This window comes from Lutjanus erythropterus, chromosome 9 (assembly GCF_056507025.1).
Source record: "Lutjanus erythropterus isolate fLutEry1 chromosome 9, fLutEry1.hap2, whole genome shotgun sequence".
Lineage (NCBI taxonomy): Eukaryota > Metazoa > Chordata > Actinopteri > Lutjaniformes > Lutjanidae > Lutjanus > Lutjanus erythropterus.
Genome location: NC_139325.1, coordinates 6,365,179 through 6,385,077, shown reverse-complemented (window position 1 = coordinate 6,385,077; position 19,899 = coordinate 6,365,179). Strand labels below are relative to the sequence as shown.

Here is a 19,899-nt window from a genome sequence, read left to right as displayed (position 1 = left end):
GAGTGCTGGGGGTGAATCATGTTGTCTTTAATATTTGATAAATCCTGTAAGCAGCAGAACTATGAATGCCTGTTAATTGAGTCACACACTGGAAAGTTCCTTTATGCCAAATTACATTATTTAGATGCATGAAAAAGCCATTGTGTAAGACCTGAGAAAAGGCAGCTCAGCTATAATGTTGAAGCAATCTTTTCCATTCCATTACAGTTAAAAGAGTTCTTTAAATGTTCTATTTCTTTGCTAGAATAACAACTGAATCTTTGTACGTGAGAAATTATTCTTATCAAGAGTGGAAATGTACATCATTAATGGAGATAAAACTTATTATATTATTCAAAGGATTGTCACCAATACAGGCCTCAATATGGAAATTGAGAATGGCTGTGCGTCTATTAACTCCTTCCCTGCCATTGATGAGATATTGGTTCATTTGCTGTTTTCACTGTCAGGCAGCAGTGGACGCTGTGATGGATCATATCACACAAATTTGTCATCTGAAGAAGAAGAGAACTGCTGGAACTGAACAGGAGAAAAAGATGATGTTCTGTAGCATGACAACATCAGTGCTTAGCTGCAGGACAGGGAGCACCAGAAACCAGCCACAGAGCCCACTGCAGTACCCGAAATCCACAGCAGCCGGGACACAGAGAGGCTGCTCACACCACACCTCCTGGGACTCACGCCGCAGCTGAAGCAGACAGCGCTCCGGCCCGCAGGCCTCTCAGACAGAGTGTTTTGGGCGGGGGGGAGAGGGACACACACAGCTAACATTAACCACACTGGTGACTGTGATGTCAATAATGTCTGTTACAAAAATGCAGGTCTCCGTTTTTATCTGAAAAGTGGATTTTTTTGATGCAATTTACCAACATTCAAGTGTTTATATAGTGCTTAAATAAGACTTAAATACCATTATCTCAAGATCATGAGTTAATTATTTCGTTATATCAAGAAAATGAGCTTTCTTATCTCGAGATAACAAACCTGTCACAATATCAGACATCAGGAGAGCTCTGCCATATGCATACATGGTGTTTTGACAATTTTATTGACTGATTTAAGCTGTCACATCAGGGAGAACCTATTATTGATCACGCACCAGGTTGGACTTCTATCAATGTCTAACACAGGCAGAAATCCTATTGTGTCAGTTATGAATCCTCCTTTGCACTCATGGCATTGATCTTAAAGGCTGAAATCAGGTTTGATAAAAAAAAACAAAAAACTTTCCCATGATAAATTATCTGGTTATCTTGAGAAATCTGTCTTTTGTTTTCTTGTGATCTCAAGATAATGGCAATAAAAACATAATTGCAAGCACAGCTGTTCTTGGCTTCTCTACCCAAGAGGTCAAGCTTTTTTCCCTTGAAATGTGTTTGGAGTCCTTTACAAGGGCCAGAATTTTGTGCTACAACCCTGCAAAGATAAAGTGTCATCTTTTCTTTATGTGGTGTTTGTCATGAATTTCCATAAACTGGCAGGGTGTTTTTTTCAGTGGACTGGACCAACACATTAAGCCGGTGATTCCACTGGACACAGGACACGTCTGTGCCACAGTTTTAATCCGTCCTCTACATGGCTGCAGGTCCCAGCAGCAGCTTTCAGTGGAGCGGTTTTCTCTACTGATTATGTTGACTTTTGTTGAATTGGTCCTCTTTCCTTGTTTTTTGTGCTTCTGCCATGCCTAAGTATGCTAAGTCATTAAAAAGTTTCTTTTTTTGTCTGTTTTTATGGTCACGAGTCGGCAAGGGGTCGTTTATTTTGAAAACTGTCTGGCTTCTGTCTGCTTTTTCCGTGTGTGGCTTCCTGTCTGCTCGATGTGTTCTGTAGATTGGTACAGAATCCCTCAAAAATATCTCGGTGCAAATTTGAAGCAGAGCAGAGCAGAGCAGAGGTGAGGTGCTGCTGGTGGCTGCAATCAGCTCCAGCTGACCTGGTGCCAAAACACGATGAATCTTGTGGACTCGAGTCATAACTGTTCAGGGCGAATCCAAAAAATATTGTGAGGCAACACAAACCTTAATGTGAGGGAACACAAAAGTAGTTACAGAAAAAAAATCTCATGTGCTGTTTAAGGGACTCTGCAAATCATAAATACTCTAACCTTCACTCAGTTCCTCACAGTATGGTGATAAACAATATATTTTAAGAATATTTGTTAAATATTCCACTATAAAGTAGTTTTTGACAGTGTCAACAAAACATAATTTGTGAAGAAGAGATCATAGGAAATCTTTCTTGGAAACATTTTTCACATTTTTCGTCCACACTAATCTTATAAATTGACCATTTTTAATAAGTACCTTAATGCACCATCATACCAATTTGTCAGGCAGATTATTTGCAACACAACAGTTGGGTCTGTCCAGTGTGATGCTGGCCAGTCAGTACGATGCAGGAACATTTCCATTTGTGTGAGCGATTTCTATGCCTCTTATCTCAACATCTTTTGATATGTTGTTATGCAAAAATATCAAGCCATCATCTTGTGATCACCATGTCAAGATAACAAAGCCCTCTCTGAGATTAATAGTATGATTATCTTGAGATATCAAACATAGTTCTCCTGTGATCTAAATGTAAATGTGTCATTATCAGCAGATAAAAGCCTTCTGTACTTCATGCTCTGCCCAAGAGGATTGCATCATGTGGAAGAGGATGAAGCCCTTCAAACAGGGGTCTGATACGACCATAACTATTCTTCTCTTCATGAAGATTAAGATAATTAATAACTAACATAATTAAGTCATGATTATGAGTGAACAGATTATTATCTTTAGATAATTAGTCATAATGGTAGACACTGTGTAAAAACTATTCTTGGCAACAGCACATCCTTGTTCCTAAACAACACAACAGGTCGACTGCCAGTGACTCCCAAAATAACATACAGGTCATTCTTCAACTGTGGTCAATTCTGGTCTGGAAATTTTTAAAAAATGTAACACATTATTTAGAGAAATGTATCTACATGTTTTATTCATCCATCCTATGTAGAAAAAAATCCTGATAGCGACTGTGCTGAAATTATTTCAACAATATATCATTTTTGCCATTTTACTGTCACATTCACAGGAACCTGTCATTTCTATCACACCACAAAAAATGTGTTTTGGAAGAAAAATATGAACATACCTTGTGTTTTCAAAACATTTAATGAAACTTCATGCACAGATGTGGCCAGATATACAAAAGGAATTTATTGGCAGCATTCAACACTGGGAAACCAGTGAAGGATCATGTACTCATGCGTGGATTTGGGATTATTCTAATGTACAATTCTAAATATTACATACTTGGGTTGGGCCAATGGAATGTACCATCATCCATTATGATGAGTGACCGTAATCGACCACTGAGCTGTGTGCCATTGTAACATCAGGATTTAAAAGTCCTCTATATTTGAGGTAGCGTGTCCCTTCACAGTTGCCTAAATTCTGTTTTTGACAGCTGTTTCTGCTGTTCATTGCACTACATCTCCATGTCCCATTTATTAGTGTCTTTTTAAACACAACTAAGACTACTACAAACTACAGACGTGCTACTGAAACAAAGACCCTTTTAGAGCCAACAACGATATTAAGGTCCATTGTAATGTTTCACTGTGGATATCATGATTAGCTAGTTTGATAGACATCAGATTTTTTTTTTAATCTGTCTGTCTTCTTGACTTTTAAGGTTAGATAAAGATCAAGGTTAAAGCAAATGATGTTCCACACACATCCATCAACTACTCCAACCCATCTTATCAAATTTGGCAGCTTGATCGGTGGTCCTACATTTCAAATGATGCTGAAGGTACCCTTGTATATAATATGCAACATCAGAGTAGATTTTCAAAATAAAGTTACATAAACTAGTTTATTAGTTAGTTACATAAATTAACATAGGTAACACAACTTTTATAACTTACACATGTTACATTACATAACTTACAGACTTTATGTAAGTTAAAAAGAAGTCGATGTTGACAGCTGGTTTCACACAGGGAACAGTCTCCTGTGGGCCTTTTCCACTTGTGCTTTTGGCCAAGCCAAGCCAAACTGTACCACGCCAAACTGCATTTCCAGTATCACTTTCAGCGCACTGAGCTGTGCCTGAGATGGACCTACTCTGGAGGGGACCAAAGTGAGCCTTACCCTCTTCCAAGTGGGCTGCTGTGACATGTTGCCGGGCGCGGCCAACCCACGACGAGCGTCCTTTCTCCCCCTCAAACATAGGAGTGTTGTGATACTCAGCTCATGTGTGCAGGAGAGCAGAGAGGAACATGTCTCTTAAAGTCTCTTTATGTTCACCTCTCAGTACTTTTGTAGCTTCTAACAGAATCTGTATGTTTTGAAATGTAATGTCTCACCTCTGTCGCTGTTTGTACTTTCAGGTATCTATATCATATTTGCTTTCAGCTGTGTCAGAGTCGTGTTAACTTACTGCTGATGAACCCCCCACCCCCCAGTGAAAACATTTTCTGTTTGTGCTGCTTGATAATAAAAGCATTTCAATAATGAAACAACACTGGACTTTAATTGTGAAGAATCTAAGGAAAAAGTGTGTTTATCCCAGAGACGTATGTGAATGGTTTATCCACCACTTTACAGCCACTCGACTCAAGTCTCCTCGACCTCGTCTTCAGGTAAAAGACACACCTTCAAGCAGGCAGCCCTGTTGTAATGGAAATGCAAACCCCTGTCGTGCTGGGCTGATGGACCGAGTCAAATCAAATCGACCCAGCTCTGTGTATGGAAAAGGGCAACTGGATAATGTCCTCTAAGTTTGTTTCCATCCATCCAGACATCGAACCTCCTCCATGAGCTCACACTCTTACTCTTTGTACCACATTGCCTGACTTTAATGCCACATAAAAACATAACACTAGAGAGGTGTCTCCAGAAATGACATTAGAGGTGAACCGCAGCATCATAGTTTGAAGCACTGTGGCACTGACCAAGCTGCAATATTTGAAATGAACAAAAATTGTTGACATACTTGTTGACACAGTTTCAAACATCAGAGTGAAGTATCCTTAAGCAGACCACAACAGGAAGAAGTTGGAAGTGTGTGTCTACTCAGAATCACAACTGGATCCTGTTGTATGTCCCACCTGATGATTTGATTTACTTCCACACGAATGTGAGAATGTGAGCAGAGCAACAGCTACAAATATACACACAATCATACACACACCTGCTTCAGGATCCCAGCTGCCATTTCGTGGCCACAGTCGAAGATGATGTGAAACTCCTTCCCCCTCTTCATCTCCTTTAACAGCGGCTTGGCATCCTTGGTCTCTGCGGGCAGTTGCCGGATCTTTAACCGGATGTTGTAGCGGGAAGGCGCCTTTATAAGCTCTTGCAACCGAATCAGACCTGCGGGAGGAAACGACAAAGAAACATTTTAATGTTTTCTTTTGCCTCAGGAGTCATTGCTATATGAAAAATTAGCCCAAATGCAACTAGTGCAGTCCTGTTCCCATGACAGCGATGAATTTCCTAAAAGGAGATTTCAAATATGCGTATCTTTCCACAATAATTGAGGTAACAACTACTGCTGATTCATTTGGCGGTGCTGGTTATAATTAGAGCGAGGATAAGAAAGCTCCAGGGACATATTTCTGTTGTCAGTTCATTTCTAATGAAATCCATTTCTCTTCGACACCCTCCCCTGCCCTCTCCTACCATCCTCTATTCTAAACACACGATTATCTCCTCTTTCCCCATCTCTCTCTCTGTCCCTTTTTGTCTGCTGAAATTACCCACAATGCATCTAAACAGGAGACCTTGAATAAAATACAGGAATATTTTTACAAACATGACAGAACAAAGACACATATCAATACAGCACATTACCTGGCATTCATCATTCATCATGGATGATATTGATTCCATGCTTTCTATTGATCCCTCTCTTCCTCTACAGGCCACTCACTGTGGTGTGTATAGGACATGTGTGAAGTCAGCCTTGCTGTGGAAATTGACTGTGACTTCAACCCAGTCATAAACATCTTAATTTTGACAGATAAGCTTCTACTGTGATGTTCAATAAGTATTTCACACCTCAGAAGCTGATCAATCATTTTTGTGTTGCACAAAAAGAATATATCTTAGAGATGCAAGCAGATCTGGATGTTTATTTAGAATAGATTTTGTGTATTTTTCTTTCATGCCAGCATTTTCCATTGAAATTAAGATTTTTCAGCATATTCATGGTTGAATGTTTTCCCTATTTCTGGTTTGCTAAATGCAGTGTCAGAGTGTCAAATTGGAGGATATTTAATGTACTCTTCTGTTCTCTCAATTTGACACTGTCCACCAGAGGAAAACAACGGTATCAGTCTGTTCAAATGTTTACTTGACAAATCCCGAAGCAGCTGTGTGAGTTATGACTGTTGTCTGTCAGTAGCAAAGGTGGAAGTTGTGGTTTTAGCACCGTAAAACCTCACAAGTGGGAGGCCTGCTTGGATGGATGGGTGAACAAAAAGCACAGGACTGGAGAATAATGTAATACATGTAATGGAATTTCATAATTAGCACATAAAATGTGGTTTCAGTGGTTGGATATTTTGCCAATATTTTCTCTTTAGATCAGTCAAGAGTAATAACATCAAGCGCAGTGACAGTTCTGCATCCAACATTCTAAACTCCTAACGTCAGCAACACAAAAATCCAGTCAGCAAGCAATCCTGTCAATACTACTACTACACTGTAAGAAAAAGACCATTCGAATATGATCCAGTGAAGTGTGTGGCTATGAAGGAATGAAATTCCTGCATTGATATTTGACTGATGTTTTTTCCTGTATTTTGGAATCTGCATTGCATTGTGGGAGCAAGAACCCTTGTAAAGCACTTGGATTAAAGTTTTCTCAAACTTCAGTTTAACTTTTTATTAACTAAAGTGTGATTTATGGTAAGAACTTCACTCAGTTACCTGCAGGGTTTCCTTCTATAGAAGAACTTCACTAAGTTACCTGCAGGGTTTCCTACTATAGATGAACTTGCAAGATATTCCTGAGCTGCTCAGTGTTTCTGGTCTTCTGTTGGCCATCTTGGTTTTGAGAAAATTATGATGCACTTCCAACAACTGGCCAGTGGGGGCAGTGTATGAGATGGCTGATGTGCAACTATACCATCAAAACCCATGCATATACTAGAAAATGGCTTTTTGTTAGCAGTCTACTGCAGTGACTACTGTGCATGAAAGGGTTAACTAGTTATGAATATGTGTCGCACAGCGACTTAGCTGGTTAGCTAACTCACATGACTGCACGAGGATTCATGGGGGACCTTTTGTCAGTGTAAGTCAAATGCTGTTGTTGTTGTTGTTCTTCTTCTTTACTAATATGCTAATTCTTTACTAATTTTTTGTAATTTTATAAAATTAGCAATAATTTGGGGGACCCTGTGCAGAAACTCTGAGGACCCTCTAGGGGTTCCAGACCACCTGCTGAAACCCATGTTCTAAAGCACAATTAGACACGGCTGCACCTCTGCACAGCACCAGATTTTGTGTGACTACAGCCAAAGAGATCCTCAGTTTGTTCTGGCTGCATCTGTATATGTGTGTATCTCACCCTGTAGCTCTCACAGACAGAGAGCAGAGGACAGACACAGAGACAGCAATACAACTGTTGGCTGCCATATTTTTGAAAAGACATCTCAAACAATGTCAACTTTGCATTAAAATGACATAATTGTTAAAAGAATGCCAGTTCAGCCACATATTTCCTGGTCATATATAAAAATACAACCATTCTGGGACAGAGATTCACATTCTTGAGGATGTTACAAGATTCCAGAGGATCCTCACAAAGGTCACCCATCTCTTCAGAATCTTGACACTAGCATGAACAAAGGCATCACAAGGAGCTGGTTGAAAGGTGAGCCTCTAAAGACAAAACATGGGTCGTGTTCTCAGCTGATATGATAAGAATAAGGAGCAGGGAAACATCTAAAACATGCAGGGCAGAGTGCCTTGAGGACCAGGGTTGGGAAACACTGGGACAACTCATGTTTGTGACAGGTGTCACATGTCATAGTTATGATGGTGTCATGTCAGTCACACCTGTTCAAATAAAGTGCTAGCCCTGAGGATTTTATACAGTGAAGAACAAATGTTACTGTGATCCTACTCAAAAGTAAAAGTGATCACATGTACTGAATCAAAGTGCTGTATCACACTGGCTGGACCAAATGCTCCTTTAAATCCTGGTCCAGTATCTGTCCCTCCATCTCCAGACAGTCTCATCGGTCTAAAGCGGCGCAGCAGTCCCCTGTGTCTCTGCCTACAGCCCGGCGTCCCCAGCTGTTTGGCCTGTGGCAGTATTTGTTTACTTCCTGCTTCCAGATGAGTGCACCGCACTGTGGGAAACCAGCTCGCAGTCTGCTGGAGCGTCAGCAGCCAATCGCTGGTTTTCATTAAATCAAACACTCTGCAGCACACTGATGATGATATCCCCCGAGTGCTGACCTGTGAGACACTGGCAGTGTTCCATTTAACCATGGCATGACAAAGTGACTCCTCAGCTGTGCTCTACAACATCTCAGCTGCCACAGGAACACCACGGTGTACAACATCAACGAGCTCCAAGTAACCATGGCGACTAAAGCTGTGCACAAATAGGTCTAATATGTATATCATATGTGTACAAACAACAGTCTAGCCCTGTATACCTTCAGAGATGAGAAAGCATCATCGGTCTGATCAGGGAGAGCTGAGCAAATGGGACAGTGGGACAAACAGGACATCACCTTTTAAATAAAACAAGTTAATGTGGTGGGAAAAGCTTTTATCATGGACAAAAATAGTTCCAAACAGCTCAGGACAGTTGACGCTGCAGTCAAAGTATCACCTGGCATTTAAGACAAACTTCAAGCAAATTTACGTGTTCCAGATTTGCATATCCACGAGGCTCAACATGGGTCAGCATGATATAAATTTTGTCGCCTGCTCATGTCGGTATGGACAGCTGCACCGTGGCCAAAAATTACAACCACGTGGACTGTATGCTCCCAGCAGGCAGTGCAGAGTGTACATGCATGAGAAAAGTAAAGTGGATGCTTGTTTTGTAAAGAGGTTGTGTGAAGATATATACATGATTTTTTTTAACATTTCTCTTTCATGAAATAGTACAAGATTTTGGTAAAAAGGTTTATTTGCTGTCTCTGCTGTTTTAATTGAGAGTTACTACCCAGAAATATTTGAAGAGTTCATGTGCAAAACAGATATCTCCATTCTCTGTTTTTATTTATTTTCCTAAGTCATGATTTTGTTTTTTGATTTTTTGTTTTGTTTTGTTTTTTGTTTCCATGTACTCCAATTATCTTTTCATAAGGTATATGAATTTTATTACAATTTTTATAAATCATGTTTTTTTTTATTGTCCACTTGGGAATATCAAACTGGTGTTGGTTTAATCATTTTAAGAATTGTGCTCATTTGCCTTTGCAAACAATATCCTCATTTTTGGTGAAAAATAAAAATAAAAAAACTATAAGAGATCACTGAGCAGAGTGGAAATCTCTGCCAGACATCCTGAAAAGAATATTTGGATTTAAAATCTGTGTCATCGCTAACATTTTGATAAATAACTGCATTACATATTTTTTCAGCAAAGTGGCTACAGTGACCACAGTGTCAAAAAACATTATCTGAATCTTAGAACTCAGTTTAGACGTTGGTTGTCAGTGGTATGTGATCTACTGTACATGACAGATGGACACACACATGGACAGATGGACCCACGCTGATCCGTTTAGTTCCTCCCATGATTTCACTGGGGTGGTCACCATATCTGACAAATTCTTCATGTGTTCAAGTAGTATGAGTTGAGGTCCCACCCATCAGGGATGGTCCCTGCCAAAATCACCGCTTGATGTGAGCAGTTTCATATAGGAACTATTTTATTTTTACTGAATCACACCTTATTTCAACAAAGTTATTACATTTTAAAATTTGAAAACAGTCAAATGGACTGCCTTGGTAGTTCTAGTGTTAAGTTAAAACAAATAACATATTCTACTCAAACAAAAAATGCTGTACACTTCAGATGTACCGCTGGACATTTTTTCAAGTTATCCTTTTTCTTTGTTTCTTAATATCATATTGTGGACTTTCCATTGCTGTATTATCTTACCTTGAGTTATTGGTATTGTTTCATCCTAAGGCCTGTGCCATCTACTTTCATTTTATCTCCAAAACTCTGCAACTCACATGAAAACTAATTAGACGGATAAATAAGTAAGTGTTTCTGATTCTGAGGTGAAGTGTCCCTTTAATTTTCATGTACACAAGTGCGTGAGTGAGCAAAAGTGTGTGTGTTTGGGTGTTACATCCGACTTGAGTCCAATCTCATATGAGCGCTCGATGTTGCGTGAGCTGTCTTTGGAGAAAAACAGCTTCCGCTGCTGGAGCAGCAATCTCTGTTTTACGGTTAGTTAGTTAACATCGATAAAAGCAGCCAGACACATCTGACTGCTGCACTCGCTCATCATAAACACATGTCGGAGCACCTCTCCAGCTCTGCCTCTCACTCCTAACATGTCTCTCCTCCCATTCTGCATGGCTGCGTCCTCCTTCATACCTATTTTCCCAAATCTACAGCCGCAGCCTGGTGGGGAGAGATCCTGGAGTGGGAAGAGGAGAGGGGTGTCAGCGCTGATCAGTATTGACGGTGTTTAATGCGCGGCGACTGCTCTAGGATCCATATTTAACTCTGCATGAATATTTCATCCCCTCTAAGCGTTTATTAGGGGGCCGTCTGGGAGTCTCCTGAGCGTAAAACAGATCGGCCCGCCTATGATAAATATCCTTGTGAGGGAACGGCCCCTCGAGCGCTCCCTCCTCGGCTCCCCTTCGAGTGCATCGCCGGCGACAGGGAAGAAGAGTTCCTTTTACTGGGCCGCTCAATCATCATCGGCCGCCGAGACATTAAACTGATTCCCCCAGACGGCCGATCCGCAGCACTGCATGATGGGAGTAATGGCTGATGAGTCACTGAGCTGCAGACTCCCGGGGTCAAGGTTAATGTGACCCCCGCCACATCGGCTGGCTTATTTATGTTCAATTAAATGCGTGGAACACGTTGGAGGAAGATTAAAACGGGCCCGAGGTCAAAGGTTCCACCAGTCGTTCAGGAATGTGGAGGCAGAACATGCATGCTGCCGGTCCCTTGCTATAAATAAACCCGCGGCTGTAAATGTGGGCCAGTCACAACAGCAAAAATTGTCTTTGTTATTAGCTACAGCGTGGTCCTCCCAGCTCTAAATCATCTGCGCTGAAAAGAGTCCACTCCCTGAACCAGCACTCCATTTTTCTGCAATTAACGCTCCCCTTCACACAGCGGCTGCACACACAATACAGAGGGAATAAAAAGTTCTGCTTCTGCCACAAAACCAGTTCAAGTAATTAATTTGAGAACGGGAGCAAATACCTTCACTTACTATATGAAGCGCTAAGACAAATAAAAATACATATGAAGAGCATAAAAACTGGGCCCTCAGTGCTTCTCTTCTCAAACATTTATACTGAACACATGCGTCTGAGGTGATTAGTAGGCTTTATCATGAGCTTTTCATATCATTTTTGAGGAAATTTCTAACAGCTGACATCTGTGATGGAATGATGGACTTGGATGGATGGATGGATGGAGATGCAAGAAATATTTCAAAATAATGTTTAACTCCTGGGTCTTACACCTCAAATTGTTATAGTGAGCAGCTTTGGAACAAAAAATGTAAAATGACTATACATTAACATTATTTTCCACTTTGACTGACTCAGTTTTTTTTTAAATAAACATCAGTCCTGCTCATAAAATACCAAATGTTCATTCATTTTTCAGGATTTAACCCTTTAAATGCCACTTTGCTTACATAATACCCCTGCTTTTGTTTTTGTTTTGTTTTTAAAGTGCTAATGGAATTTTAGCTTTGATTCTGATGCATTTTCTTTTTTTTCCACAATGTGAGATTAAACAGAAAATAAACTTAGACTCAGCACCTTTGGGACAAAAAAGGTCACTGTACGAAAACTACCATAAGAATACTATACATTACAATTATTTTTGACTTTTACTAAGTCACTTTTTTTATTTTTTGTTTTTTTAACATCAGTCCTGATCACAAATACCAAATATTCATTCATTTCAGGATTTTAACTCTTTTAAATGCCAGTTTGGTGACATCTGCATTTGTTGTTTTTTATGAGAAGCACAAAAATGAGTAGAAAAGAATAACTTTTCATATATTAAGTGTGAGGGGGATTATCATTTTTTGTTTTTGTTTTGGATTATCATGGCCTTAGATATGTCAGTGATGAGCAACAACTTCGATTTTGATGCATTATTATTATTATTATTATTATTATTATTATTATTATTATTATTATTATTATTATTATCAGTAGTAGTAGTAGTAGTAGTATTGTTGTTATTGTTTAGAATGTTAGATTAAAAAAATGACTGAAATTTTCTGATCATAAATATCAAATATTCATTCATTATCAGAATTTTAACCCTTTAAATGTCGGTTTGGCTACATAATACCCCTGTTGTTTTTTCATGATGAAAAAAACAACAACACAAAAAATAAATTATTTTCCATGTATACTAAATACTAAGGGGATTTTCTTTTTTTTTTTTTAGATTATCACAGGCTTCGATGTATCACTGATGGGCAACATTATTGATTTTGATGCATTATTATTTTTTGTGCAGTATTAGATTTCAAAAGTATTGGATTTAGTATCAGTTTTTCATGGCTTCATCACATATTTATTCTATGGAGTCAAAGTCTTCTATCTTTCTGAAATAAGTGGAGGTTGTGTGTAGTTAGCTGTGTGTTCCTCACACTGCAGCAGCCCTGCATACTGTATGTTACAGTTACAGTATCTTCATGAGTGCATGAAGCTCAGACACTCCATATTCATTAATCCACTTCATCATGGCATCTGGTGTGTGCTGTCTTCACACCTTGTCATCACTCCATACAGATGTTGATTTCATTAGTGCACTGTCAACATCAACAGCAACGCAGCTAAAAGACAGAAAGAAGACAGATAGAAGGACAGTATTCTCCATTCAAACATCTTCTCTGCAGGAATCAGGAACAGCTCATATTATACAACAGGATTTAAAGGGCTTCATGTCCTGAATTTTTCTCAGCCCACAGAAAAATATGTAATCCTCAGTTCAAATAAAAGGCTTAAGATAGCCAAAACTGGAGATACATTTTTCTCAGCTGATAACAGAGGACAGTAAAGGTTCTTTGTGATGCTGAAGCTGCCTTCACAAAACCAACAAGGGCAACAACTGAGGATTTACCAGTGTGGTGTTACACACACTCACAGAAGATATGCTTCAATGTATCACATGGCATTCTGTGATTTTATTTAGCTTGCATGTTTTTTTACAGTTACAATCCATCACTTTTCATCACCTCAGCATTTACCTGCAAATTAGAGGTTCACCTATGATGATAAATGGTATCTTGTTGTCCAATAATAAACATATAAAATGCAGTTCTGCTGAAGGTTTCTGCTTATTAAAAGGGAGTTTTTCCTCACATTTTCATCCTAGAGCTTGCTGTTGAAGGGAAGTGCTGGGTTATAATATGTTAAAGTGTATGGTCAAGACTCGCTTGATATCCAACTGAGGTAACTTCTGTAATGACTTGGTATGATGTGATTATTTAAAATAACTTATAAACATATATATTTTTTAATCAAATTGCCATTGTTACTCAAGGTAGTTATCAAATAATTGCAATTCTCAGATCTAGTGCAAATTCATCACATTACTCTGTCTATCTTTGCACGTGTTTGCAACATTGTGCAATTCCGATTTGGTATGCAATGATTATTTTGTAGTGAGATATGTTTTTTGTTGCAAAGCAATTGAACATAAAGTTAGGACAGAAAAAAAGAAATAATTAAAGATATTTTTGCAGCCTGAGTGACAGCTGATGAGCTAAACAGGGTCCGAGAATCCATCTTGCCAGTTATCTGTTTGTGTCTGTGCCAAAAGTGGTGCAGTTAGCCCATGACATGATAGACAGATGGTTCATCCAATCTTCTGACAAGTGTTTTTTTGAAAGTGCCTGCCCTTTTCCAAACAGTCTCTAAGGACAACTTCCCTTATGAGTCTGTGTAACAAACCAGGTTACCAAACATGTACTTTGGCCACCGAATTTATTTCAGAAAAGTGCAGCAGTGATGTTTACACAAGAAATTTAAACCTTGTTACCAACCTTTCTGACTTCAAGGTTCAGAACAGCATCAGAGCCATTTCATGGAATAGACAACACTTGATAATAGCAATAGTGAAGACTTTACAGCCACTTTAGGATGAAGGCACATGCTTAGATCACCATGATAACACAAAAATACAGAGTCCAAAAGTCCAATTTGCCTGTAAAGACGGTAGCTTGAAAGTGAGCGCAGCAAGTGGTTTGCATGCAAGCGTTTTTTACACAACTTTAACAATCTGTCTGGTCTGAGGACTGGATTGGACAACAAGATCAAATTACATAAAACGTGGCTTGGAATCTAAATGAATAGAAAATGAGGCATTGTAGTGAACAGATATGAAAAAGGGAAGAGAATGAATACAATAATGAAACATCACAATACCTATTCTGCGTGTTGTTTTAGTTTAAGTTATGTTTATTTCCAGTTTGAACATCACAATTTTCTGTTTTAGGCCCTAGGTGCTAATACTCTCTAGAAGCCCCACTAGCCTCACTACATTTTTCTGTTGGAGCGTTTCTGTAATTAGCTTGCTTCATCCTGTCTGTTGAGATTTAATTATTCATGTTTGTGCCAGAAACCAGTCAATGTTCTTAGAACTCTTTGGTCACTAATGGAGGTCGATTTTTAGCTCTAAATTGCTTGATGCCCTTTTGTTTCATACTGCTACAATTGTCATTGATTTTGTTAGTGACCGAATACATTCCTAATTAGAAACAGCTGAAAAATAGGCTGATTTTTTCAACACCATCCAATTTCCCATTCACTCAAAATAACAAAAAAAACCATAAGACAATAATATGGGATCAGAGCGTGAAAACATTGCAGCTGCCATTAGCATTCCAGCACAGCAAAAGTGGGATTAGCAGCATGGTGAATTGTGAAGAGTCAGTGAGCCCTTCTCTAAACAGCTATTGAGTGGTAGTCGAGCGTATGATGGGACTGGGACTGCTGGTGTGGAGACACACACGCATCAAATTGAAACAGATTACTGGAGGGGTCCTGGGACTCACTCTGAAGTACACTGAGAGGACTATCACTGCTAGAATATATACTCGCTTTAGCAAGAACAGGCACACTCACTTGGCTTTATATGCTGTAGGCACGGTTCAACGTAAATTCTCAAATGGCAGCCCAGTATCACCGCACTTTGTGAAATAAACAGGGACTTTCAAGGGTTCATGTCCTGTGTGAAAACAATAGTCGTTGATTGTTTAGTAACATTTTATATTAAAGTGGCCATAATAAGGGTTAATTAATAGGTAATAAGGCCCTAATAAAATGCTTATTGACATTAATATGTGCCTAATAAGAATATATAACTGTCAATAATAGCATAATATACATGTTTATTGTTTGATTAGAAGACATTTATAAGGGCTAATAAGAAACTTGTTAACAATGCTTATTAAGGTTAATTAATAATTTATTATGCACGTACTAACAGTTAAATAATGCATTTTTGGGGTACCGCATATAAAGTAGGAATAATGCTCATTAAGGTTAATTAATCCTTTATCATGCACTTATTAACAGTTAATATACATGTTGGGGGAACCTGTGAACAAAGCTTCTTATGGTTAAGTAATCCTTTGTAATGCACCTATTAACAGTTAACCATGATTTGGTATTATTATTATTATTATTATTATTATTATTATTATTATTATTATCATCAGAGTTTTTGCCTTTATTGAAGGGCGGAGAGTTAGAGGGTATGTTCTATGCTGGACTTTAATACTACTATTATTATCTAACAATGAAGATGTTTTTTATGTAATAATTAACACCTATATAGTCATATTAACACATATTAACATTAATTAGCATCTTCTAAGGACCTTATTACCTATTAACTAACACTTGTTACAAGCACCTTGATATAAAGTGTTAGCAAAACTCAAACTATGATCATTTCCTAACCCTAACTAAGACATCCTTGTTACCTTGCACTAAATGCGGAACAATGGTGAATAATCATTCCCTTCTCATCCCAACTTTTCACAGACTGATGTTTTGTCACCACTCCACTACATTGTGAAATTGTTGTAGTTTGTGTTGGTTTGGGATAAGACCATGTTTGAGTTACAATAAGTGAAGCCTGATACATTCAATCATTGGCAGAAAATTCATTTCTATTTTTTTAAATTGAAATGTTTTTTGGTACCTTTTGACAAAATATTATGATTCATCATCAATCATTTGCATTTATGAAAGTTTTTTGTATCATATTAGATACATCAAGCATTCGTTAACCAAGATCATTTTTATTTTAAGAACAAAATCAAAAATTTGCTATAATAGCTGTTTCCACTCTAAATTTATCTATCTTGATGACACTTCAATCTTAAATTACTATATTTAATACTGTATTTGTGAATGTGGTTGGCATAATGCAGACTGCATCATGAAACGGAGTAGATGATAGAGAGATAGTATAGATAGAGAACTCCTGCTTTTTACTAATTAGGTTATATTTTAACAGAAGAGGAGGCCTGTATACAATCAACATGTGTGTCTATACATAGTCTACGCACGTTATAGTTGTAAAATATTTTTCCCTGTATCAAGAATACTAGTATCTTGCTGTGTTTATTTCAGCTGCTACTACCATTACCACTACTACTCTTAAGATTGTCTGTGTTCCTGATTTTAGCCTTTTAATTCCCATTAAGAGCCCAGCAGGATTTAACAAAGATCAGGCATGCGGGTGGGCCCTCTAAATACCAACTCAGCTTGTCAGACATGGCTCTTAATCATTTTCGTGCCTCTCTCAAATGACCACTTTGGAATTACACCATGCAGTCATCCATATTACTTGTAGTGAACATGCTGTCAGGCTGACCTTTCTTCAAGCACCACAGCCCCACCACCTCCGGAAAGAAGCAGGATGTGGATTCAGTATTCCATAAGTTTTCATTTAATGGAGGAAAGCATGCTGCAGAAACTGTTTCATTCATATTTAAATTATTTTAGTTTGCTGTCAGAGCTTCACAAGAAGTTTTCAAGGCTGACAAAACAGTGCAGAAAAATTAAAAATGACTTTGAGCTGAGTCACAGTGAATGGAGATGCGATTTGCCGGGGGTAAAACAGCATCTCTTTTTTTTCTCCGCCACCTCAGGCACGGCCTCAGGATGCTGCTGCCATAGAAACCAGGCTATTAACAGAAAGGGCTTGACGAGGCTGATATTGAGCCTGATGTTTTTGCCCTGCTAGCAGTGGAGCCAAAAGATTCTGTCCACCCAACACTTTGAGCCACAGTAAAATGTCGCCGCAGCTCCAGGCCTGTCCTGTGGACTGTACTGTGGATATTCATGATCTCTAGGGGATGATTCCTGAAGCTCTTGTTGACCTCTAGCCTTTTCACAAGCACAAGAGGTAAATATGGAGAAACTCCATCTCTGGAGGAGGTGTTGTGGAGGGTAGCTCAAACAAACACAGGACTTTAACCCAGGAGACCAGGGCTCATGTAAAATGTTATTAAAAGTTTTGCCTCAAAATGCTTTTCATCATTTACTAGTGCTCCTGAAAAAGGCCCAGCATATACCAGCCTTAACTTAATCCATACAATACAGGAGTAATCTCTAAAGTTTGCAGTGTGATACTTGAGTGAATTTAAGTGTTCCCACGTGGAATGGCACGTGGACTGCTTGGGAACTGACGATCTCAGATGAACAGTGGGACTCTGCTATCTCACTAATCCATTTCTAATCATTCTGTGTGAGGCTTAATCTGGTACAGTTCAAAGTATTTCACTGGCTACATTATTCTAATGATATTCTGGCCAAAATGTACCCATCTATTCATCTAGAATGTACCAGATGTCACTCTACCCAAGTCTCTCTGAGACAGGGGTTCTGGTCCTGTCCAAACCTCAGTGGCTTGTGGTCCTCGATTTTTGACTGCTTTTCATCACTATCAAACAAACCAGTAAAGCCTACCCTGCTCCCATACAAACTAAGTTTTGTACTGTATAAAATATCAATTAAAAGTAAAATAGTCTTTGCAACAATTTCTCAGCCCAACTTTTCAAATCTGACAATTTGGTCAGTGGCCCTGCACTTTAAAATAAGATGCTGTGGGTCTGTTTTGCAATTGAAGGGATCTGTGGTCAAGTTAGCAATGATTAACATGCAACATCCTGGTAGACCTTTAAAATAAAGGCGCAAGAACTACCTGGTAGGTTTACGCAACAGAACACTTTGATCATGTTTTGACTTCAAAAAGGTCATGTAAGTTGACGTAAGTAACTTATGCATGTAACTTATATACTTACGTAGGTTGCATAAGTTACAAAGAAATTGACTATTTGGTTTCACATAAGGCACAAACCTTGGTCTTCTAGGTAAAAGTCTTGTGTTTGTTTGACCCATCCTTCCACCTCTGTTCATGATGATGTTCTCACTCTTCATCAGAAATTCTTTATTAATCCCTTATGGGGAAACTAACCATGTTAAAGAAGTGATGCTACCATTCAAAATTAGAAAAATATGAATAAAGACATTAAGAAAATAAAAGTATATGAAAATATGCACCTTCTACTACAATATATAACAAAAATAATAGCAGCATAATAGCAGAAAATATGTATATATACATATAAAATACATTATATATAGGAAGAAATTGAAGAAGAAATATAAAATACCAAATAAGAAATGTTAAGAATTCTGTACACTAATGTGCATCAGGCTACAATGTATGACAGCGTAAATGATAATGCTCTATGTATCGTATGATTATAGTAGGTTAAAGCACAGAGTGCACTGATCAAGCTGCTGCGGAGTGAGAACTGGCTGACATTTATGATGTCTGCTTGAAGAAAATATTGAAACGATCACTTCATTATCAAAATAGTTGCTGATCACTTTTCTGTTGATCAGCTAATTGATTAATTGACCACTCACTGCAGTTAGTTGTCCAAATAGATAATTGGAGAGTCTATATATGTTCATCCATGTTGTGTGTCAGAGGCAGATTACGCTGTTTTTCTTTTTACAGATATCAGCTCCTATGTGGTGAATTGAAAGCATCATCTAATGTGAGCAGCAGTAGCCATGGCTGCCATGAGACCATGTGCTGTTGCTTGCTGATGTGTGGATCTATGTATGGACTCCATACTGTGAACAGCTGAAAGAAGCAGTTGTTTCCAAGCCAGTGTTTTATTGTATAGTAGCCTGTTCTCCCTTATGGCCTAATCAAACTCTGCAGCAGCAGCAGCGGCGGCGGCAGTAGCGGCAGCAGCGTTCCAGGTACTTGTATGGATGTTATGGCTGGCTGGGAGAGCTATAACACATGCTGCTGCCATCTCAGTTTTGCCATTATAAAGTTGAGCCGTTAGAGAAGTCCCATTATGGTTATTGATTTGCTTGTTTGCTCCCCGCCTGGTGGAGAAACAGCACAAAGAGAGAGGTTGTTTCCTCCCCCTTTATATCCCATTCCAGAAAAGCAGACACAGTTAGAACAGGCAGTGGGGGGTCAGTGGGAGAACCCATGAGAATTATATGATAATATAAATGTTCTGCTGCACTGACTTTGCTCAGTACATCAGGCGACATGCGCCTCGTGCTGAAAACGAGAGAGGAATAGATTCAAATGAAACAGAATCCTGCCTGAACCTCTTCAAGGGCTCCCACAGATCTGATTTCTGTTTGCCCTCAG

At 38.8% G+C, this 19,899-nt stretch overlaps 1 protein-coding gene across 3 annotated transcripts in view; it reads right to left on the bottom strand.

Moving 5' to 3' along the window:
- The window catches only part of LOC146321001 (glutamate receptor ionotropic, kainate 2), a 371,281-nt gene that overhangs the window by 223,334 nt on the left and 128,048 nt on the right, over positions 1–19,899 (bottom strand). For all 3 annotated transcript variants that reach the window (XM_084725990.1, XM_084725988.1, XM_084725989.1), the window contains exon 5: positions 5,182–5,363. In XM_084725990.1, the coding sequence (XP_084582116.1) occupies positions 5,182–5,363 (182 nt within the window). The remainder of the gene's footprint in view (positions 1–5,181; positions 5,364–19,899) is intronic.